The sequence below is a fragment of the Acinonyx jubatus genome, chromosome A1, assembly GCF_027475565.1.
Source record: "Acinonyx jubatus isolate Ajub_Pintada_27869175 chromosome A1, VMU_Ajub_asm_v1.0, whole genome shotgun sequence".
Taxonomy (NCBI): domain Eukaryota; kingdom Metazoa; phylum Chordata; class Mammalia; order Carnivora; family Felidae; genus Acinonyx; species Acinonyx jubatus.
In genome coordinates, this window is record NC_069380.1 from 107,456,965 (window position 1) to 107,480,244 (window position 23,280).

Here is a 23,280-nt window from a genome sequence, read left to right on the forward strand (position 1 = left end):
CTTCTAGGATCCCTATAACGTGGATGTTATTCTGCTTGATGTTGTTGCAAAGTTCCCTTAAAGCATCTTCACTTTTTAAAATTCTTTTGCTGCTGTCTAGGTAACTTTTCGTTGCTTTGTCTTCTAGCACACTGATCCACTCTTCTGCTTCATCCAGTTTGATGATAAACTCCTCTAATATATTTTCCAGTTCAGTTTCTGTATTCTTCAACTCTGTGACTTCTTTTTGCTCCTTTCTTTGTATATTTTTTGTATATTTTGTAAATTTTATACAAAATATATTTTGTATATTTTTTGAAGTTTTCACTGTGTTCATTCATTTCCCTTTTGAGTTAAGTGATCATATTTATAACCATTACTTTGAACTCTTTATCAAGTAGATTACTTACCTCCACCTCAGTAAAGTCTTTTTCTGAGATTTTGTCTTGTTCTTTTGTCTATAACATATTTTTCTATCTATTCATTTTACCCAATTCTAATTCTTCACATTAGGTGAAATAGCTACCTCTCACAGTCTTAAAGAAATGGCCTTTTGTAAGAAATGACATGTGGGGCCCAGAAGCTCAATCCCCCTTCCACCCGGCAACCAGAGCTAGGCACTTAACGGGCACCCCCCATGTGGGCTGAATACAACATCTGGATATGACAAAGCTGCAGCTACAATGTGGGGAGTGGGGTGTACTTACCCAGACAGCTGTGGCACAGAGGGGCAGGGTACTTGCCCAGCCAGCTATAGTGCAGCTGCAGCTCAGGGGGTGTGAGATGCTTGCAGGCTGACTGTGATATGGCACATGGGGGGTGGAGCACACCCACCTGCACTAACAGGTTAGGACGTTGCCAAAGTGGTGCTCACAAATGCTAGCATTTACAAGAGAGACAGATGACAAAAATAGCACCCACCAGCAATTCTGTGGCCAGAGAGAGTACCAACAGATTCCTGCCCTTCTGGCAGTCCCTTTAAGAATAAAAACTAAGACTTTCTCCTTCACATATGGTCCAGGTGCTTTTCAATCTGCTCATTTTTTGCTAGCTCCTAGGGTGAGTGAGTCTGCCTGCAAGACCTTTAAGAGGAGGTTCTCCATTTCCTACAGTTCTATGGTTCTCCTGGACATAGTCTCCACTGGTCTTACACTTTGGGGACTTGTTTCTATGGTGCAGAATCCAAGGGTTGGGGTACCTGATGTGGAGCACAAAACACTTGCTCCCCAGGGGAAAGATTTTTTAAGATCCCTCCTGATTGCAGGTCAGTGTACCTGGGCCGGGATTTCTGGCAAGAGTGTTATCTCTGCCTCTCCTACTTATCTCAATGTGGCCCTTTTGTTCTTTGCTGTGGAAGAACTGTTTGTCTGGTTTTCAGAACTTTTTCAGAGGAAGTTATTTCAAATGTAGCTATAGATTTGCTGTGTCCAGTGAGAGAAGGTGAGTTCAGGATCTTCCTACACCTCTATCTTAAAATGTCCCTTTGAGGTCCAAGTTTTACAATCTGAATACTGAAGCTGTATTTCAATCACCTATTTTCCTTCAGTAAACATGGTTCTGAAAAATAAATCTAATACTACTACTTAGAGACAGAAAAGCAAAACAAGTTAACAATAAAATATGTTTGCAATTCTCTGCAAAGTTAGACTCTTAGGACCAAATATTACTGCCAAAGAGCATTAACATGTAATTACTTACAATTCTCAGCTTCTCGCTTTAATAAGAAAAGTATGATCCCACAGGATTCTCTGTAAAGAATATTAAAACTTTCTACTATTTCTAATATAGAATTAAAAGGTACGATTTATGGAAAAGTGGTATTTTTTAAATAACAAAAGCCCTTGTAAATGCAGCAAATATTTAGAAAGCACAGTGAAAAAAACCAAAATTTCTCAAATGCAATTCTTACAAACATTGACATTAAAAAGCCAGCTTAAGAACTTCAGAAGCTTAAAATGTGACACAAAATCAGAATACTGAAAGTGAAAAAATAACAAAGCATTAAAGAAGATACAAAAATAAAAAGCATTAGCAGTGAAGCCATTTTTCACCTCATTTACTCCACATCTATCTTTCTCCCCTAAACATGCTCATCTCAAAAAAAAAAAAAAAATTAAGGTCACTAATTATCTCCAACATGACAAATCCAATAGATACTTTTCCCTTTGTCATCTCACAAGACCTGTCAGCAACCAGCATACAAAAGAGTTCATCATACCATCCTTTTTCAAACACTTCCCCCTTGGAGCTTTCCTAACACCACACACCCCTGGCTTTCCCATGGTTTCTCGTGCCATTTTCTTCTGTAGAAAAGACTTTCTTCTCCTACATCTGTACTTTTAAAATTTCCTCAGAGCAAAGCCCTGTTCTTTCCAATACCCAATCTACACCTTTTCCTAGATGATCTCATCCCTCCCCTTAGTTTTAATACTGACCATAAATCCAAATTCCTATCTCCAGTCACAACTCTATTGTGAATCAACCTCTGCCACGAATTCTCGATTTACTTCATTGAACTGTCAACTGGACATCTTGAAGTGGATATCTCAGTGGCAAGTAAAACTAGACCAAATGTCCAAAATAGAACTTTTGACTCTCCCTCTGCCTTTGAAATTATTTCATACATACATTCTACAAATATTTACTAAGCATATGTTCAGGCACTGTGCTGTATATTGGCACAACAATGTGAACTTGGGGGAGATGGATGGTAAGTTGTAAAAAGAGCTGTGATAAATATAAATCATGCCTTATGATACAGAATAAGGGCGGGAAAGCTGCTGCTGATACACTAGTCAAAACATGCCTCTACAATCTTGTATCTTCTCCCTCAAAAAATGGCACCAATCTAAAGGCGCCAGGCAGAAACCTAGGTATCTGTTTCCCACAAACAATCCAACAGGCGGCTCTACAGGGTTCTAACTCTAAATCTACCTTGAAGTTGAAGAGAACCCAAGCAAGCAAAAAAGAGAGATATGGACACATAATGACAATTTTAACAGATATCACAGTAGGAAATGCATTAAGCTATGGGAGAAAACTGCAGCAAAACCCAACTCAGTCTGGGAGAAATCAGAAAAAGCTTCCCGGAGGAAGGACAATTAGGATAAGTCCAGATGATCACTAAAAAAATGCCAATCAAAAAAGATATACACGACTATGTCAAGAACAGAGAATAGGACAGCATAGCACATCAGAGAATCTAAAACATGTCCAAGGTGATAAAATCATAGAAGAGGGAGAGGGGATTAAGAAAAGGCCAAAGGAAAGCAGAAGTTATCAAAGATTAAAAAGATCATGGCACAAGGGCACAGAAATCAACTCGAAAAGTCTTCTGTGGGCCAAATACGGGACAATTTAGACTATAAGGAATTAAAATACATCAAAATCCAGAAGCTTGTGATGACAAAAAATGAAAATTAAAGTGAAAACTTTCACCGAACAATTCATTATAAATTATTCTGACAAATGATAAAGGCAAACAATCAAATATATGTTACCTTTCCTATAGCAAAGAGTAGCCAAATAGGTGGTAAGAGAAATCTCTTCCAGGAAATAAATGTGGGAAGAATTAAAGAATCAGGATATCACCATTTCACAATTCCTAACAAGATAGTGGATTCAGACAATAATCAACAAAAGATGCTAAAACCATTAAGGAAAGGAGAATCTTATAATAGAAAAACAAGGCTGATACAATGTGAAATTACTCATCAATCTAAGCATCACTAAAAGGGGGACAACTTGACACTATGTAATTCTAATGGAAAGGAAGTATACGAAAAACATCTATGGTATATTTTTATTAAAAAAAAAAAACTGGACCTGAATCTAATAAAGTATCTAACTACCAGTTCTCAGGAAATAGATAATAAGCTAAAGCAGTGGTCCTCAATCTTGAGCATGAGAATAACCTGGAAGGAACTGGTTAAAACACACATTGCTGGGAAGCACTGAATTAAAGAAACCCATAAGAAAGCAAACATAAAGAATGTGGGAAATTTTAAAGGAAAAATAACCCAGTTTCAGCAACAAATCCTATTTTAAAAGGGTGAGAGGGATGTTATAGAATCAAAATTACTTAAGCAACGTAACTGCAAATATAATATACAGACCTTTTTAAGATTCTAATCCAAACAAAGCCACCGTAAAAAGACATACTGAAACAACTAAGAAAATATTAATATAGCCTAAGAATAGATAATATTAAGAAATATCTACAATAATAGAATAATGGCTATGTTTTTAAAAATGACCTTAAGTTAATTTAAAAACAAGGTCAAGGCTAGAAACTTTGCAAAAGCCACACAATATACGGCCACTTTAAGGAGTTTGGGCCCAAACAGAATGGTTTTACACATAAACATGGAATCATCATAGCACAACTTCTGGTTTCTGAATGTCATGTGCTAATAAGCACTGCATTAAGTACTTAACCATGACTTATCTCTTTGAATCCTTAAAATAACTCTGTAATGCAGCTATTAAATTCTATAACACTTTGCATGCTGATCATAATCAGAATTAGCATTTGTAAAGGATGAAGCGTTGAGAATAGTCTGGAGAAAGGCAAGAGGAACAGAAAAAAGAACAATTAAGAGATTGTTACAACAGGGTAAGAATTTCTGATACAGACAGGAAGAGCAAAAGTTCACGTATTAAGAATAAAACAAAAATACAGAATTTTTTAACTAAACATTAATTATGTCCTACAGACATTTAGCTCTGAAACAAACTTCTTCTCCAAATTAGACTTCTTCCCAGAAATTTTATTTTTAAATTAAAGCAATCATTTCATATGCACTATAGTTATTGGACTTACACTTAATTCTTCCATTGCAAAGTGGTGTGATGGAGAAAACATAAAACTATTCATTTTCCTAAAAGAAACTTCTTCCCCAAATTCTCCAAACTATGAAACAAGTTATTGTTTTAATTCTACAAATTACTGAAATAATATCCCTGTGATATTTTTCACACTCATCTCCAGCTCAAGAAGCTTAGATAAGCACACAATATTTTAAGGCTCCTAAGGCTTCATATCACAAGTTTCTCCTATCCTAGAGCCCTACTGTGACTTATTACCACTGTGCCTTGTATATTGTTAACTCTAGAAACTGACTCTTAGACGCTGAACTATGGTTAGTTGCCAATGGCTAACAGTGTCCAAGTCAGATTTAACAACTTAAGCTGACTAAAACAAAACAAAACCAAAAAAGGATTCTAGAAAGGAAAGCATGATATACTGGAATAAAATTTTAATCTACTCTAAAACCTGAGTTACATCATTTGTTATTAGGGAAATGCAAATCAAAACCACAGTAAGATTCCACTACATCCACTAAAATGGCTATAATCAGAAAGACTCAAAAATGGTCAACACGGTAAATATTGTTGGTGTTTTTTACAATACAAAAAAAAAAAAAAAAAACTTTGAAAGACCAGCAATATCAGCTTTTGGAGAGGATAGAGTAACTGTAACCTTCACACACTGCCGGTGGGAAAACCAAATGGTACAATTGCTTCAGAAAAGTTTAGCAATTTTTAAAAAAAATTTCTTTCCTTTTTGAAGGTCACTTATTTATTTCGAGAGAGAGAGAGTGCATAGGCACGAGTGGGGGAGTGGCAGAGAGAGAAAGGACAGAGAATCTCCCAAGCAGGCTCCACGCTGTTGGGACAGAGATGGATGCAGGGCTGGATCTCATGACCCTGAGACCATGACCTGAGCCAAGATCGAGAGTTGGACGACCAACTAACCAAGCGACCCAGGCACCCCAAGTTTTTAAAAGTTAAGCGTATACCTAGCATGTGACCCAGCAATCCCACTCCTAGGTAACCATCCAAGAGATATGAAAACATATGTCTGCATAAAGATTTGTACACAAATGTTCATAGCAGCATTGTTCATCACAGCCCAAATCTGGAAACAACCCAAATGTTTGCCAGTTGGTAGTGAATGGATAAACATATTTTGGTACATCCATACAATGGAATACTACTCAGCAACAGAATAGAAAGAACTACTGATAAGTGCAACTTAGATGAATCTCAAAATCATCACTCTGATTTAAAACAAGCCAGAAAGAAAAGGCTATATAAACAATATGATCACATTTATAGGAAATTTTAGAAAAGTCAAACCTTTTGTCATTAGAGCAGATAAGGGACTGCCTTGAGTGACAATAGTTTAAGAATGGACTGCAAAGAGGCTTAAGGGAACTTTCTGGGGATGGAAGTATTCTAAAACTTCACTGGGGTAGTGAGTACAAAACTGTGTACATATAGCAAAATTCACAGAACTGTGCTCTTAGAATGGCTCAATTTCATTGCATGTAAATTATAGCCCAGTGAAGTTGTTTAAAAAAAAATACCTGGGCTAACTAGATCTACAAGTTACTAGCTGTGTGAATGTTAACTAGTTTTCATTTTCTCACATTTACACTTGTACACATTTTATTTTTAAAAGCAATCATTTCTAAATTGTACTGCACTTATTGGGCTTACACATAATTCTTACTTCCACTGCAAAAAGGATCACATAGTTATCTATATTGCTACTTGTTCTATCTCACAAGGTTGTTGTGAAATATCACATGAGATAACTAATGAGAAAGTGCTTTGGCAACTCTAAAGTACTATTACACAACTATATAGTAGGCTTTACATTTTTTAAAAATAGACACGAAAATTTTTTTTCACGAGTGAGTGACTTGAGACCCTTGGAAACCTGAGTATCCCAAAGTCAATCTTTGCCCAGAAATGGAAAGCCTAATCAAGTGTCATCTTTATAATATTTTCAACCTGCTTTCTACTGACTCCTGATTTACTGGATGTCTCAATGGAGTACTAACTAGACTACACTTTCATCTTTCAAAAGAAAATCAGGAAAGAAATGTTTTTTAAAAGTTATTAGATGAGCATGGCAAGGCATTTATTTCCAAGTGCAAAAGACCCAAACCTAGAAAAACATCTTTTACTAAATAAACACCTTTCCAAAATGTCCATACTGAGATTTTTCTTCCTCTAAAAGTCAGTGAATTTCTTTCCATTTAATACTACAATTCCACATGTATTACTCAATGTTTAATAATGTGACCTGCATTACAAAGAGAGTGAATAATTTTAAGAATATCAAAACCTTGTACCAGTGTGGTACAGTCATTTCAAACTTTTGCCTGTTGCAAAATTTAACAGACTCTCATTTTTTCCTACTACTACTGAACAACTGGGCTCTCTGCTGTCCTACCAGGTTTGAGTGATACGTGACATTTAGCCCAGTTATATTTACAAGTTTCCACACCGCAGCAAGTATGAAGGCTATGTGAAAGACATAACCTCTTCTTCAAATGCGGTTTGGAGACTAAATTTTACCTTGAATTCACGTTTCTATTACATTAAATCTTACAATTCTACGAAGTTTTTTCTGCCAGCAACAGGTAGTGCAACCAAAAATGAACAAAGCCTGTAATACCACAAAAGATTTTGCTATCGTTTTCAATTTTTAGACTTATTTTTGGTAAATTCTAACGGGATGATTCGATGGTCAATTCTAAGACCGTACTTCATCTGAATCAGTCCAGTCAGTAGTAACCATAACCTCTTAGGTTTCATCTTTCTCCTTCGATAACACTAAGATCGCTCGTTCCGGCAACTGCACACCTCCAGTATTCGTTTCCAAGAAACCTGAAAGAATGGCACCTTGCCTACTTGCTCCTCTAGTCTTCTACCCTCAGAAGGTTGCCCAAAACGTGCAGCTCTCTCCACAACAGCGAGTAAGGGGAATGGAACACCCAGAGGGCGACTTGGTCGCTAGGAGGAGGGGAGAACTTCTCAGCCCAGAGGACGGAGGCTGAGATCCAACCCAGCCCGCTCCCAACTCTACTCGCTTCCAGGAAGGAGTGTGGACCCTACGCTCAGGCCGCGGTGGTCGGTGGGGAAAGCACAGCCGCGCGTGGAAGTCGGGCAGGACATAAACAAACAGACCGGGAGGAGGGGGAAGGGGCCAGCGAGGGATAGGGGTGGTGGGGAGGCAGGACCTCGCTCTAGCCCTCTAGCACAAGTCCCCAGCTGCCCAGCCCCACCTGACTGAGGCCCAGGTCCAAGTACCCGCGCAGCAATGCCGCGCGGACACGAACACCGAAGGCCCCTGAACATCTGGAGCCCCAAGCCCACAAGGCCATCGGCTCCGCGCCCCCCCCCCCCCCCCCCGCCCCGCAGCGCCCTACCTGAACGCGCAATCTGGGTCTCGAGCGTCCCGACCGGGCGCGCCCAGCCCGCTCCTCTTGCTGAAGAGCTTCTGGAACAGCGTAGGGGCCATGCTGACCACGGCCAGATCAGGGTTGTTCCTTAGGGCGATTGCTAGGCCCCCGCTCTTAGAGCCGCCCCGCCACCCCCATGAGCGCCTCAGTCATATGACAGAAATTAGTCACTTCAAACGGCCACGGCGCGCGGGGCGGGGCGCGAGGCAAGACCGGCGTCCATTGGCTGGCGGTGAGCCGCATCACGTGGCGGCGCGCAGAGCAGGGGGCAAGGCGGGGGCGTGGGGCGGAGCTGGCCCCCATAGGCTAACGAGTGGATTCCCTCACGTGGCAGCTCACGGGGCGGGGTGTGCGCGGAAAGGAGGGGAGGGGCGGGGAATAGAGGTGGTTGGGGAAGGGAAGGGGGAACGCGCTCGGGTCACGGTCCTTCTCCGTGATGTTGGCTGCTGCTCTCTGAGGCTACGATGCCCGGGACTTTGCGATGCAGAAGGCTTCGGCTCCCTGCACCCACGACAAAGCGGGATGCTTAGAGCTCCACGGGCAATCGACCCTTCCCTGCCCTTCCCTCTTCAGCCTCCAAGGTTTTGTACCTCCATCCGGCGCCTGTCCGGGTTCGGTCGCCCCCTCAGCGGGGAAGGTGTTCGACCTAGGTTAGACTTTGAGTGCGGAGCCACGGGCCTGCCCGCGCCAGGCCGCGAGGTGTGTGGGCTCAAAGCTTGACAGCGCGTGGCTGGTGGAGAATCCTGCCCAAGACACCCTCCACAGCCATGACCTCCAGCAGAGAAGGCCTCGGCCAGGGGCTCTGGGCAGCCACCTTCAGGGTTTACCACAGGCTCCTTGAACCCTCGAACCCAGACACCGGGAATTAGCCTTTTGTGAGAGCTAATGATGGGAAGCTCAGGATTTAAGGATTTAAGCTTTATCTTAACGTCTATTATGTAAGGGAGAGAGGAATTCTACAGTGGAATTGTACACAAATGGATTTGATGGGAGGAAAACCACTTTCCAAAGAAAAACACATGGCTTGAAAATGACCTTACAGTCTTATTAAACCCAGGACGCCAAAATTTATCAGGGTTCCGATCAAACTGGTCTAAATAAATTTTCAGTACCCCCATTAATCCCCCCACTCCCCCTCCATAACAGAAATTTTTGTAGCGTGGGACGAAATTCTCTCAAATATGGATGTCAGTAAATGACCGGTATGTGGTTGGAAGGCTAGATTTTAAAAACCCTTTTGAAAATTTCATTTAATTAGGCAGAAAAATAAAACAGTCTTTTCCTTGAGTGGCTACCAACTCCCACTAATTTACAGCTAGAGTTTAAACTCTAAAATAAGTGGTCTTCTGTAGAAAAAAGAAAACAAATAGGCAGACTGACAATTTCAGCGGTTACCATGAGTTTCACTGTTGCAAGATTTTTTTTTAAAGCACTATTTATAGATGATTAAGAAACTAATTTATTAATTCCACAAATGCTTAAGTGTCCTTGGTCTGGGTACTGGGGATCCAAAGTAAACAAAGAAGGCATATCTAACTTTCTATATGAGGAGACAATAAGTAAGGTAATTTTAGACTAGCTTCTGAATGAGAACTAAGTAATGAAACGAGGGAGTGGGGAAGGTCTTTCTGAGAAGGTGACATACAACATTCTGGGGTTAAGATTCATTTACCAAGCCCCATAGTTTACTGGGCAACACAGGCTCAAAACAGCAGGACAGTACATGTATAAAGATAATCCTTGAGATTCTGGCACCAAAACAGAAAGATTTCTAACAAGGCAAAATGAACTATGTAAAGAGTTGACCTTTGAACAAGTGAGCAGGGGGCATGGGGCCCCAACCACTACAACCTCAAAAATCCAAGTATAACTTTTGACTCTCCAAAAACTTAACTAATAGCCTAATGTTGACCAGAAGCCCTATCAATAACATAAACAGTTGATTAACACATATTTTTGTATTTTATATATATTATATACTGTATTCTTATGATAAAGTAAGTTAAAGAAAATATTAAAATCATAAGGGAAATACATTTATAGTACTAAACTGTAAAAATCTACAGATAAGATTCACACTTGTGTTGCTCAGAATTAACTGTATTTTTCTCCAAAAAAAAAGAAAAGAAATGTGAATATGGAATACAATTTTTGTAAACAAAAAATGAAATCAATGCAATATTTAGAAGTGAGAATATGCACATCCTATAAGTCAATTAATCACTCATTTGGGGGTATATTATTTTTCTTTTATATTAGTAAGTTACACTAAATTAGTTAGAGTGGAAACAGACCCAAACCTGTGTATATAGAACCAATAACACAAAGGACTCATGGCTGGTCCATGACTGGCAGAGAGAAGAGTATTTCCTTGTCCTCTCAGAAGTAAGTTTCTAAATACAATAACCTTGTGTGCTTTCATCTTGGGAAAAAGTTACTTCATGGATAATTATAGATATTAATAAGGGAAAGAACATGACTGCTTGCATAAGAGATACTTTGTTTTAGTATTCTCTAATCATGTAATAACTTCATTTCTGTAGTCTCATTTAGATTTATGCTTAAAAGGTACAGAAAAAACTAAATTAACTTGCTATCATTCATCACATTTCCTTTATGTTGCAGTGCAATATTCAAATTACATAATAAGAAAGCAATGAAATGACACAAGTTTGTTATGACACATAACTATACTTAATTATGCAGATTAAATTGAAAATAACTTCAAGTTCAGTAACAGTGTATATTATCTTTTTTTTCTCTTTCACTTAACACTGCCTCTTCCCACAAAGAGGCTGAGGTGTCTTAAAGTAGGCTCTTTTACTTTAGATAATCAGCAAGGAGGAAATGTGAGAAATGAAGTAATTGTTTTCTATTCATTAATATTATATGAATGTGTAACTGTTAGATTTAAGGCCTACACTTTCACTCAGGGATAGGTGATTCAGCCACCCCAAAACCCCAATAGCCTATGGGTCTGTGTCCACCTGCTTCCAGTAACATAAAAGACAGGGGCACTCTCTTCTGGTTACAGATATAGGAAAAGGTGGCAATAAAACTGGAATCTATCTCCTTTAATCACAATACTAAATAAGCATGCCTCAATTATGCTAAATTCTCATGAAACAAGTTCAGTTCTCACCAATAATGTCATAGAACAAGACATTCAGAATCAAGATGATCAAGTAAAACTGCCTGAGTAATACATAGAAGGACTCAGGGTACCTCAGTTTTAAAAACTCTTAAACCAACTGATGATTAACTGCTATATAATAAGGGAAAGGCAGGAGTGCCTGGGTGGCTTACTTGGTAAAGTGTCTGACTCTTGATCTCAGCTCAGCTCAGGTCTTGATCTCAGAGTCATGAGTTCAAGGCCTGTGCTGGGATCCGTGCTAGATGTGAAGCCTACTTTAAAAAAAAAAAAAAAAAAAGAAAAACAAAAAAACATTTTTTTTAATGTTTATTTATTTTTGAGACAGAGAGAGAAAGAGCATGAACGGGGGAGGGTCAGAGAGAGAGAGGGAGACACAGAATCTGAAACAGGCTCCAGGTTCTGAGCTGTCAGCACAGAGCCCGACGTGGGGCTTGAACTCACGAACTGCGAGATCATGACCTGAGCCGAAGTCGGATGCTTAACTGACTGAGCCACCCAGGCGCCCCAAAAAAAACATTTTTAAGGGAATAGCAGTAGTTTGAGTCCAGAAAACAAAAACATTCATTTATTCAACAAATACTTCTTGAGGACCTCCAAGGTCTCAGACTTGTAGGAACTGAGGACACAGTACTAACAAAAATACCTACTCTTGAGAACTTAGTTCTCAGTGGGAAGGGGCAAAATAAACAAGATGTTTGTAAGTTGTGCTACGAGCTATGAACAATATAGTTGGTAGCAAGCATCTGGAGGAGGCCATACTTAGATAGAATGGTCAGGAAAGTCCTCTCCAAAGATGTGGGATTTAAAATGAAGTCTAAACAATGAAGAGGAACGAGCCATGGAAAGAATATTCTAGCAGAGAGAAGAAAGAGTACAAAGCCTCTGAGGCAGAAATGGGTTTGACTTGTTTGAAGAAGAAAAAAAGAGGTCAGAGAAGCTGAGTGCACTCTGGGAAGAAGAAGATGTTTGAGAGGTTACAAAGATAGATTAAATGTGATGGGAGCTATTGCAGGAGTTTAAAACTACAGACGGACAATAAATGGCTCTAGAAGATCACTCTGGATATTCTGAGAAGAAAGGATTACAGAAGAATAAAAATGAAAGCAGAAAAGCTGTATAGGAGGCTACTGTGTATTTTCAGTGAAAGCAGATAATGGCTAACTGGAGTTATTTTGGAGATACAGCTAATAGGAATTCTGATATAAGTGAAGGAAAGAAAAACCAAGGATTAACCCCTAGGTTTTTCCCTTAAGCATCTAAATGGAAGTTATTTCCCAATAAAAAGACCAGGAAAAGCACAGACTGGAAGAAGAAAATCAAGTGTATTAAGTTTGGATATGTTGAGTTTTACTTGTCTATTAGACATCCATGTAGAGATTCTAAGTAAAATATATGGGGAGAAGACAGGATTAGAAAGATAAATGTGGAAGGCATTTAAAATAATGTAATGGATGAGTTTACCTAGGGAGAATGTGTATGTGTGGAAGAGGGTCCAGGACTAAGATTCAACAAAGACAACACTTAGAGGCCTTGAAGAGAAGGATCTAGCAGAGAAGAATAAGGAGAGAAGAAAAAGTTCCCAAAAGAAGGAAGGGATCAACTGTGTTGAATGTTGCTGAAAATTTAAGTGTCCATTAGATTCGTCAACATGGGCATCTTGGTAAGAGTAGTTTCAGTGGAATCGTATGCAAGAGTGAGTTCAAAAAAATAAAGGGTAGAAAGGAAGTGTTAAAGCAAGTATAGATACTTCCTCTGTTTTGCTGACATAGGGAGCAGAGAAAATGAGTGAGAGGAGATGGGAAGAGGGAAAACTGGTTTCTTTTTTTACGACAGAAGATAACAAAGAATTTTTTATGCTAACGGAAACAATCAAAAAGAGATGGTGCATCAAGCACTTACTATGTTCTTGGTGCTAAGAGTACAATAACAAACAAGACAGGTATATCCTTTGCCCTTAAGAAACCAACAAGTAGGGGTGCCTGGGTGGCTCAGTCGGTTGAGCATCCGACTTCAGCTCAGGTCACGATCTCGCGGTCCATGAGTTCAAGCCCTGCATCAGGCTCTGGGCTGATGGCTCAAACCCTGGAGCCTTCCGATTCTGTGTCTCCCTCTCTCTCTGCCCCTCCCCTATTCATGCTCTGTCTCTCTCTGTCTCAAAAATAAATAAACGTTAAAAAAAATTTTTTTGTAAAAAACCAACAAGTAAACAAGTTATTACATACTGTGATAAGTGCTTTTAAGGAATCAAACTTTTACTTTAATATAAAATAAATCAGTTTGAAATCCTGACCTTGAATTCTATTAGAATTCTATTCTATTCTATTAAAATGAAGGCCCTTTAAAATGAACAAATCAGGAGACTATAGATGCTGGTGAGGATGTGGAGAAACGGGAACCCTCTTGCACTGTTGGTAGGAATCCAAACTGGTGCAGCCGCTCTGGAAAACAGTGTGGAGGTTCCTCAAAAAATTAAAAATAGACCTACCCTATGACCCAGCAATAGCACTGCTAGGAATTTACCCAAGGGATACAGGAGTACTGATGCATAGGGGCACTTGTACCCCAATGTTTATAGCAGCACTCTCAACAATAGCCAAATTATGGAAAGAGCCAAAATGTCCATCAACTGATGAATGGATAAAGAAATTGTGGTTTATATACACAATGGAGTACTACGTGGCAATGAGAAAGAATGAAATATGGCCCTTTGTAGCAACATGGATGGAACTGGAGAGTGTGATGCTAAGTGAAATAAGCCATACAGAGAAAGACAGATACCATATGGTTTCACTCTTAGGTGGATCCTGAGAAACTTAACAGAAACCCATGGGGGAGGGGAAGGAGAAAAAAAAAAAAAGAGGTTAGAGTGGGAGAGAGAGCCAAAGCATAAGAGACTCTTAAAAACTGAGAACAAACTGAGGGTTGATGGGGGGTGGGAGGGAGGAGAGGGTGGGTGATGGGTATTGAGGAGGGCACCTTTTGGGATGAGCACTGGGTGTTGTATGGAAACCAATTTGACAATAAACTTCATATATTGAAAAAAAATAAATTAAAAAAGGAAATACTAAAAAAAAAAAAAGGCCCTTTATATAATGCCACACTTCTATGACAAACATTTTTTCAACAAGTATATATTCTTTAATGTTTCATTTATTTTTGAGGAGAGAGACAGAGACAGAGTGTGACTGGGGGGAGGGGCAGAGAGAAAGGGACACACAGAATCCAAAGCAGGCTCCAGGTTCTGAGCTGTCAGCACAGAGCTCCACGTGGGGTTCAAACCCACGAACCATGAGATCATGACCTGAGCCGAGGTCGGATGCTTAACCGACTGAGCCACCCATGCTCCCGAACAAATATTTTTCAAATACAATAATATGTTTAATGTGTCTGGCAGCTATGCTAGAACCTAGAAACGCACTGATGAACAAGATGTGGTTCTTACACTTGAAGAGCTTACAGTCTAGGGGAAAAAAAAGAATTTGACAGGTAATTACAGTACACTGTGACAAATGCTATGATGTGGACAAGTACAGGATATTATGGGAATACAAAGACAGCCTTTCGGGGGAATTAAGGAGAGTTTTCTGAAGGAAGGAATGAATAGGGATTAAAAATTAAAATAGAAGCTAAAGAAGAGGATGTGGGTGGGGGAGTTGTGCTTCAGGCAGATGGAGCAGCACAGGCAGGCCTGCAGGCAAAAGAAAATATAAAAATTCAGTGGCATATAATATAATCTACTGGTAACACTGAACTAGATTAAGAATATTATGTAAAATAAGTTCAAAAGATCATACTTTATTCGGAATACACTGAAGAGCTATTGGGGGATTTTCAGCAGAAAACATGATCAGATGAGCATTTCACAAAACTCCTTCTTGATGCATTGTGGAAAATTAACTATAGGATAAAAGAATAAAGGCTGAGAATCTAGTGGTAAGGCTGTTACACTAAAGCAGCCAATGAAATACTGCCATGAATTCAGAGAATAGCCATAGGAATGGAGGGGAGTGGAAATACTAAGGAGTCTTTAGGATTCAGGACCAACAGGACTTCATGAATGACTGCCTGTGAGAAAACAAGAGAAAGGGGGGGATTATGGATGATAGCCAAATTCCTGGCTCATATAACTTGGGTGGGTGAAGATATCTAGCACTGAAACAGAAAACAGAACTACTTCAAGGGGGAAAATAAGTTCAGGTTGGGGTATGTTGAATATCAGATACCATGAGAACCCATGCAGTAATGACAAGTAAGCATTTGGTTACACTGATCTACAACTCTAGGCAGTGAAGATGTTCTATATTACACATGATAGAAAAACCAAACTAAACTAGCTTAATTGAAAAAAAAAATGATGAACTCTCATCATTTGACCTAAAGTAGATGGAAAGTTCAGGCACAGCTGCATCCAGGGACTGCCCCAATGATATCAAGAATCCAATCACTCTATCACAACTCTAATTCTTTATGTGACCTCCATTCCCAGGCCTCCATGTGTGGACACAGGTGGCTCCAGCAGCGTTCCTTTCAGGTAAAAATCCAAAAGGAAAAAGTCTATATCCCAGAATTTCCAGAAAAAAACCTCTGAACTTGATTCCAATAGAATCATTTTAGGCCATGGCCCCATTTCTAAACCAATCATTCTGCCAGAGTTGGGTGGGCTATGTTAATTTCCTTAAATCATTAAAGGCTCACCCCTGGAACTAAGAAGGGATCAATCCAACCTAAACCATATGGCTTGGAAATTCAAAACCCAATTAGGATGGAAGTAGAGGGGAATTAAAATATAATAATGAACAAGTGTAATTCCTTCACTCAAGGACCTTATAGTCTAGGAAGAAAAAAACAGAATTTGACAATTAACTATAAGTATTATTATAATTATTAAAATTAACATTATGATAATGGGCAAGTATAGGATGCTGTGGGTATATAAGGAAAGACAAGTAACCTCTTGGGGGACAGATGCAGAGACAATCACCACACATGTCTACTACCAATATCCATGGCAGTTACAAACAAAGATTTAGGGTCAACTGCAAAAAGATAGTGACTGAAGTCAGAGATAGATGTAATCACCCAGGGAGACTGTGTAACATTAGAAGAAGCCCTACAATAGAACCCATGGAAGCACCAAAATTTAAAGACTGAACAGAGGAAAATGAACCTTCAGAAGAAAGAGAAGAGAAAGAGCTGGAGATTGGATAAAAGTCTGGAGAGTAATGTTTCAGAGAGGTCATTCCTTTCTGGAGGCTTTCAAGAAGAGAGCACTAGTCTGCATTATCAGTAGCTGGGAAAGAGAGGTTAGATATGATGAACACTGAAAAATACCCCTTAGATTATCATCAAGAAGATTGCTGGTAACCTTGAGGGGAGCAATGTCAGTGGAGAATGAGAGTTGAAGCCAGACTCTGTGTGTATTGGGGGCAGGTGGAGGAGGAGGATGTGCTGAGGAGTGAGGGATAGGTGTGAAAGTAGCACTCTTTAGGAAATTTGGGTGTAAAAGGGTGAAGAATGGGTATGTAGAAGAACATAAGGAGTCAAGGGAGGATTTAAAATGTAAAATGGGTCAACATTTTAAAATACAGGTTAGAATCTGCAACAACATGGATGGAACTAGAGGGTATTATGCTAAGTGAAACTGGTCAGAGAAAGACAAATATATGACTTCACTCACATGTGGAATTTAAGATACAAAACAGATGGGTATAGGGGAAGGAAAGCAAAAATAATAGAAAAACAGGAAGGGACAAGACATAAGAGACTCTTAAATACAGAGAACAAAGGGTTGCTGGAGGGTTTGTGGGTGGGTGGGGGATTGCTAAACAGGCAAGGGGTGTTGAGGAAGACATTTGTTGGGATGAGCACTGGGTGTTATATGTAGGGGATGAATCACTGGAATCTACTCCTGAAAGCATTATTGCACTATATGTTAACTAACTTGGATGTAAATTAAAAAATAAAAACAAATAATTTGAAAAAGTAAAAAGTAAAATAAAATGTAGGTTAGAAAGCAACATTAGAGTAGAAGATGTTGTAGTTAACTTTTATCTGGAAAGTCTGGGCATTATATCCTTCATAGAAACACATATGCTATATATACAATATGAGAAAAGAGGCCATTCACAAGTGAACAAAGCATGACGAATTACACCTTGGAGAAGTGAAAAAACACTCCAGTTAAAAATTTCTAAATGAAAATGACATAACATCTGCCCTTTCATGCATTTTTAACTATTTTCCTGGGGACTTATGACCTGAGATTTCTTTTTCATGAGGTATAATTAGAAAAATTTAAATCCTTGAAATAAATATTAGTTATACATTGAAGTAAGGGGTCCAGTCCCATTGTTAACTGTTTTTAGATCACAGACAACATTGAAAATGTGATGAAAACTATGGAGACCCTCTTTCCAGAAAAGAACTCTTTTTATAATGCTCTTCTAGGGAGGTTCACTGAAGGACCTTGAGACCTACCCACAGATATAAAGTGAAGAATACAACCTTCTTGTAGGATTTGCCAACAGTAATTGCTTTGGACTTCTCATGTCTTCTAGACAGCAATCTAAAGCTTATTCAACTTTCCTTTCTCTTAATAATACTTTAAGTCATACCTCCATCCCTAAGCCTTGAATGCCAATTGCAACTCCTTCCCTCTCACTTTTCTCTATGCTCTAGCTGATAAAACAAAGTGGATTTAAATAGTCCTGCCTTCAGATCCAGGCTCTGTCACTTTCTAACTCACATCAGGCTGGTGTAAGTATTAACCTCTCTCTGAGCTAATTCTATTTTCCTTATCAGCAATACAAAGTACTTATTTCCTCCAGCCCCACTAGGCCCAGCCTAAGAATCAAGTGTCATTCTTTCTCCTAAGAACCTACCACCTGATTACAAACTATCAAGTATAATTTGTCCTTTCCCTTCCCACTTGGATTATAAATTTGAGAGTTTCTTTTCCCCTCACTGCTTGTCACATTTCTGCTTTTAAAACCAAGTTGTTCTGTTAGTTGAATACTGATTTAGAATTCAAATCTAGGGGCACCTGGCTGGCTCAGTCGGTGAAGCATCTGACTTCGGCTCAGGTCATGATCTCACGATTTGTGAATTCAAGCCCCAAGTCAGGCTCTGTGCTGCCAGCTTGCTCAGAGCCTGCAGACTGCTTCAGATTCTGTGTCTCCCCCTCTCTCTGCCCCTCCCGTGCTCATGCTCTGTCTCTCTCTCTGTCTCTCAATAATAAATAAAAATGTTAAAAAATTTTAAAAACATTCAGATCTAAACTTGGTTTTAGCCACCATCTTCAATGACCTTTTCTACATTTCCTAGTAACTTTCCCGTATTTCACCTCCAGATGGAAACGTGAAATAGAAATTAAAAATAGTTTTGTTAGTCGCTTAAGACCTTGTCAAGTAATTTACAAAAATATCTTCATGGAACTCATCTTTAAAAATGAATGTTAGGGGCGCCTGGGTGGCGCAGTCGGTTAAGCGTCCGACTTTAGCCAGGTCACGATCTCACGGTCCGTGAGTTCGAGCCCCGCATCAGGCTCTGGGCTGATGGCTCAGAGCCTGGAGCCTGTTTCCGATTCTGTGTCTCCCTCTCTCTCTGCCCCTCCCCCGTTCATGCTCTGTCTCACTCTGTCCCAAAAATAAATAAAAACGTTGAAAAAAAAAATTTAAAAATGAATGTTATACTGGTTACATAACCTCAAATTAATCCGTTGATTTTAGAATTTTCTTTCGTATTGAAGCAGCTTTGAAAATTTGACTTATTTACTTTTATGTATAATAACATTAATAAATCATTAAGAATTACAATTTCACCAACAGTTATACAACTGATGTTCTCTGACAACAGAGCTGCTGCTTTTTAGGAAGGGCGGTGTAAAGATGCCACAACAAGTAATATCACACATACACAAACACAAAAAATCCTACAGATAGTATTAGCTAAAGGTTTGAGGATGAGGTAATATATCAAATACTTAGTGTATGATTGATTGTACATATTATACATTCCCTGCTTCAGCAAACTTGAGTATAGAGTTTCTTTCAGTCAGACCTGGAATTAGGTCTCTCACTCATGTGGTTTCAATTAAGTTCTGTTAAAAATAGCTTGTAATATAAGCATTTTCATTTTTAGCGCTTCAACAACTTTAATACTTTTAATTCATACAGAGGACAAACTTTGGGAAAAACACAAAGGAAGTTACACAGTATTCTGGTACTTGGCTTTTTATAAACAGCTAAAATATCTAGTTAGTGTACAGTCTTTTAAGATATTTATTCTTATTTTACAATACAAATACACATATTTAAGAAGATACAGAAGAATGTCTCTTTACAGACTAAATTATAAGAATCTTTGTAGAATTTAAACACCAGGATATATCACAAATAATTAGAGAATTTTGATTTTTGAATTACATATAATTTCAGGCAGATATTCTGCTTTATGGACTTTGGCTTCACATTCATGCATATCTTCAAAGTGGTGAAAATTCAGCCACAGCTGCTACATCCTGCCATTTGTTTTTATTATAATATCTGGAGAAAAAATACAATAATAGATTATTCCATATATATCACAAGAAGGTGACCAATAATTATTAATAACCAGTCTCTGGGGGCATGAGCTCTTGACACCCAACCAATATAGTTTCACTCTGTCCCTTATTAAACAAATCCAGAGGCCATTTAAAAATAAAAATAAAAAGAGGAATAGCTAGCACACTCCTTCCTGGACATGCTGAGGTTACTCTCTGAAGTCAGACAATGACATTCCACTGGGAAGTCCAGCAAAGATGGCTGACAGTAGCAACACAAGGCCTCTAACTCCAGCCATATAACCTGGAGGAGTCAATCCAGCTGTGCTCCTCATCCTTGTCTTCCTCAGCAACCACCCAGCAAGAAGATCCTCACATGTCCCTACCCGCCCTTCCTTTGTGTTCTACTCCTCTATGCTGTAGCTAAACCCAGGTTCTTCCTAATACAGGATTTTGGGATTCATAATCTATCCTCTGATCCCTACTAAAGACTCGGAGTATCAGTTCTCAGAGTCCAATCTCAACTCCAGCCGAATGTAACTACTTTCAGTTCCTTAACTACCTGATGATATTTTAAGCCCCTGTGCTTCTATTTATCATGGTGCCTCTGCCTAGAAAGCCTATACTCAGAATGCCTCTGAGGGCTTCAGATCATCCTTCAAAGCATCTCCCTATGTATCCCAACACAGTCCTACATATGTGAAAGTACCTATTGGACTTGTTTTACCTATGTGACTTCCTTTATGAGATTACAAATTTCATAAAGACAACTATGTCTTTATCTCAATATTACCAACCACTAACTTCATCTAACATATGACATCCAGTCAATGAACTTATTGAATAAATGAACCAATTAACTGCAGAACTTCATCTTTTTTGACATCGAATCAACAAGAAAAAAAGTGTCTGTTTAAATATAATACAGAAGCCCAATGTATAAAACAAAGAGAAGCAAAACTGTTATGTATAGATGAGCTGAAAAACTCAGAGCCCTATCTACTCTACCCCACATGCCTTATTTGACAGCTACCCAAACTAATGAAAACCAAGAGAGCTAAGTTCTAATTCTGATTCTGCCAGTAGCTGTGTGAATATGAACAAGTCACTTATTCATCTGGCTAAGTCATTTTTACTACATGTAAAATAAGCAAAATAGACCAGATCATTAAAAGGCTATCAAATTTTAGTGCTTACTGGAATCACTTTGAGAGTTCTTCAAATTGTGGATTCCTATGCCATATCTCTAGAGAATGTAATTTTCCAGGTCTGAAGTAATTCTGGTGTAGGTGGTCAGAGGGCCACCCATCAAGAAACCTTGGACTGGATGTTACTGAAGGCCTCTTTCACATGGATGTACCATTCTCAAACTTCTATTTACCCATACCACCTCATCTATCACTTCTCTTTTGGATTCCTCTTGTGGTTCACTTTCACCACTTTTTTCCCCCTCTAATCAGCATTATTAATGATCAAACATCATAATGAGCAGGGGTCCTAGACCATCAAAAGTAAGCTTCATACTGCAGTCCTGATTAGATAACTGCCAAACTAGCTAAAACGTTAAATGCCAGGACTAAAAATAGGCCGTTACATGTTCAAAATAACACGATCACTAGTTAGCTTGGGGCTTTGCTATTTTTATTAAAGGAAAGGCACAGACAAATGGCCAGAAGTTGAAAGGGAATTACTTAAATGAAGAGGCTGCCAAATGAGGTGAGAGTCTAGAAAGAAGCCAGGAGGTGGCATAATTGGTCAGCATACATCAAGGGGTCTCTCTGAATCACATTAAAAATTTCAGTCTAAACACTTGGAAGAACTTCCCAGACACATTTTAGTATTGATTTGTTGCATACTTAAGCCCAGAATTGTGATATTATCTCATGTCATAGACTAATATGCACAGCCATAAAATCAAAAGAAGTTTCTCTATTTTTATTTTATTAAAAAATTTTTTTAAGTTTTATTTATTTTTGAGAGATAGAGAGAATCCCAAATCCTAAGCAGGCTCCACACTATCAGCCCCAATGTGAGGCTCAGATTCATGAACCATGAGATCATGACCTGAGCCAAAATCAAGAGTAGGATGCTTAACCAACTGAGCCACCCAGGTGTCTCTCTCTGTTTTTATTTTTTAACTTTTTTTCTTACACCCAAAAAAATGTACATATATGTACTACAAAGCTTGATGGGTTTTCACAAACTTACCATATCTATGTAACCAGCATTCAGATAATGAAACAGAACACTACTAGCACCCTAGAATTTCCTCTCATAATGCTTTCTAGTTAATAGTCACTCCCTAATGAGGACATCCACTATAGTGATTTTCATCATAGTTTAGTTTTACCTAGCTTGGTACTAAATATAAGTAATGTGAAATGTACTCTATTGTGTCTGGCTCCTTATGTCATCAATATTGTTGCATGTAACTGCACATTGTTGATGCTCACTGCTACACAGCACTCCCAATGAAAATGAATGTAACACAGTATTGATCCATTCTACTGCTGGTGGGCACTTGGATTATTTCCTGTTTGGGTCTATTATCCAAGTGCTTCTATGAACATTCTAGCATACATCTGTTGATGAACATATATATACACATTATAGTTGGATATACTCTTGGAAGTGGAAATGATGGGGCTCCATGATCCAGGGAAATGGAATTGCAGGGTATCTTTTCATCTCAGTGAAATTTCTAGGGGCCTAGTGATATGAGAAATATACCTCCTAAAATAAATTGTAAGTTATTGCTCCTCCTACAACCAAAAACTGATAAGTTGTTGCATCTGGCCCCTCCTACTGGGTCTTTTCAGATTTTGGAGTCAACACATACCTCATTTGAGTATACTACTTCAACCCATTTACCAAGTACCTAAAGGCTACTGGTTTTGAGGAAGCCTTAGAATAGGAGAAGGTTCTACAACAGGTCCAGGCTACTGAGCAAGATGCTCTGACACTTGTACCAAAAGATCTAGCAGATCCAGTGGTGCATGAAATGTCAGTGAGAAATATACATGTTTTATTGGATCCTGTAGGTGAATCACAGCACACAGGTCCTTAGGATTTTGGAGCACATCTCTGGCATCTCCTGTGAACAACTACTATTTTTTTTTTTACAAACAGCTTTTGGTCTGCTACTGGGCCTTAGTAGTGACTCAATACTTAACCACGGAACACCAAGTTACAAAGAGAGCTAAGCTGCCCATCACAAATTATGCACAGTCTGATGCACCAAGCCATAAAGTTAGCTGTGCAGAGCATCACTACACTATGAAAGAGAAATGGCATATACAAAACTGAGCTCGAGCCTGAAAGGCACAAGTAAGTTAGATGAGGAAGTG

The 23,280-nt window shown here is 38.9% G+C and overlaps 2 protein-coding genes across 6 annotated transcripts in view; both read right to left on the minus strand.

Moving 5' to 3' along the window:
* Window positions 1-8,399, minus strand: part of FNIP1 (folliculin interacting protein 1) — a 146,780-nt gene extending 138,381 nt beyond the window's left edge. For both annotated transcript variants that reach the window (XM_027076760.2, XM_027076759.2), the window contains exon 1: window positions 8,205-8,399. In XM_027076760.2, coding sequence (XP_026932561.1) covers window positions 8,205-8,296 — 92 coding nt within the window. In that variant the 5' untranslated portion in view covers window positions 8,297-8,399. The remainder of the gene's footprint in view (window positions 1-8,204) is intronic.
* Window positions 8,400-19,208: 10,809 nt separating this feature from the next.
* Window positions 19,209-23,280, minus strand: part of MEIKIN (meiotic kinetochore factor) — an 80,507-nt gene continuing 76,435 nt past the window's right edge. For 3 of the 4 annotated variants that reach the window (XM_053220669.1, XM_053220666.1, XM_053220664.1), the window contains one exon: window positions 19,209-19,934. In XM_053220669.1, coding sequence (XP_053076644.1) covers window positions 19,903-19,934 — 32 coding nt within the window. In that variant the 3' untranslated portion in view covers window positions 19,209-19,902. The remainder of the gene's footprint in view (window positions 19,935-23,280) is intronic. The other variant, XM_027076748.2, reaches the window with a different exon arrangement.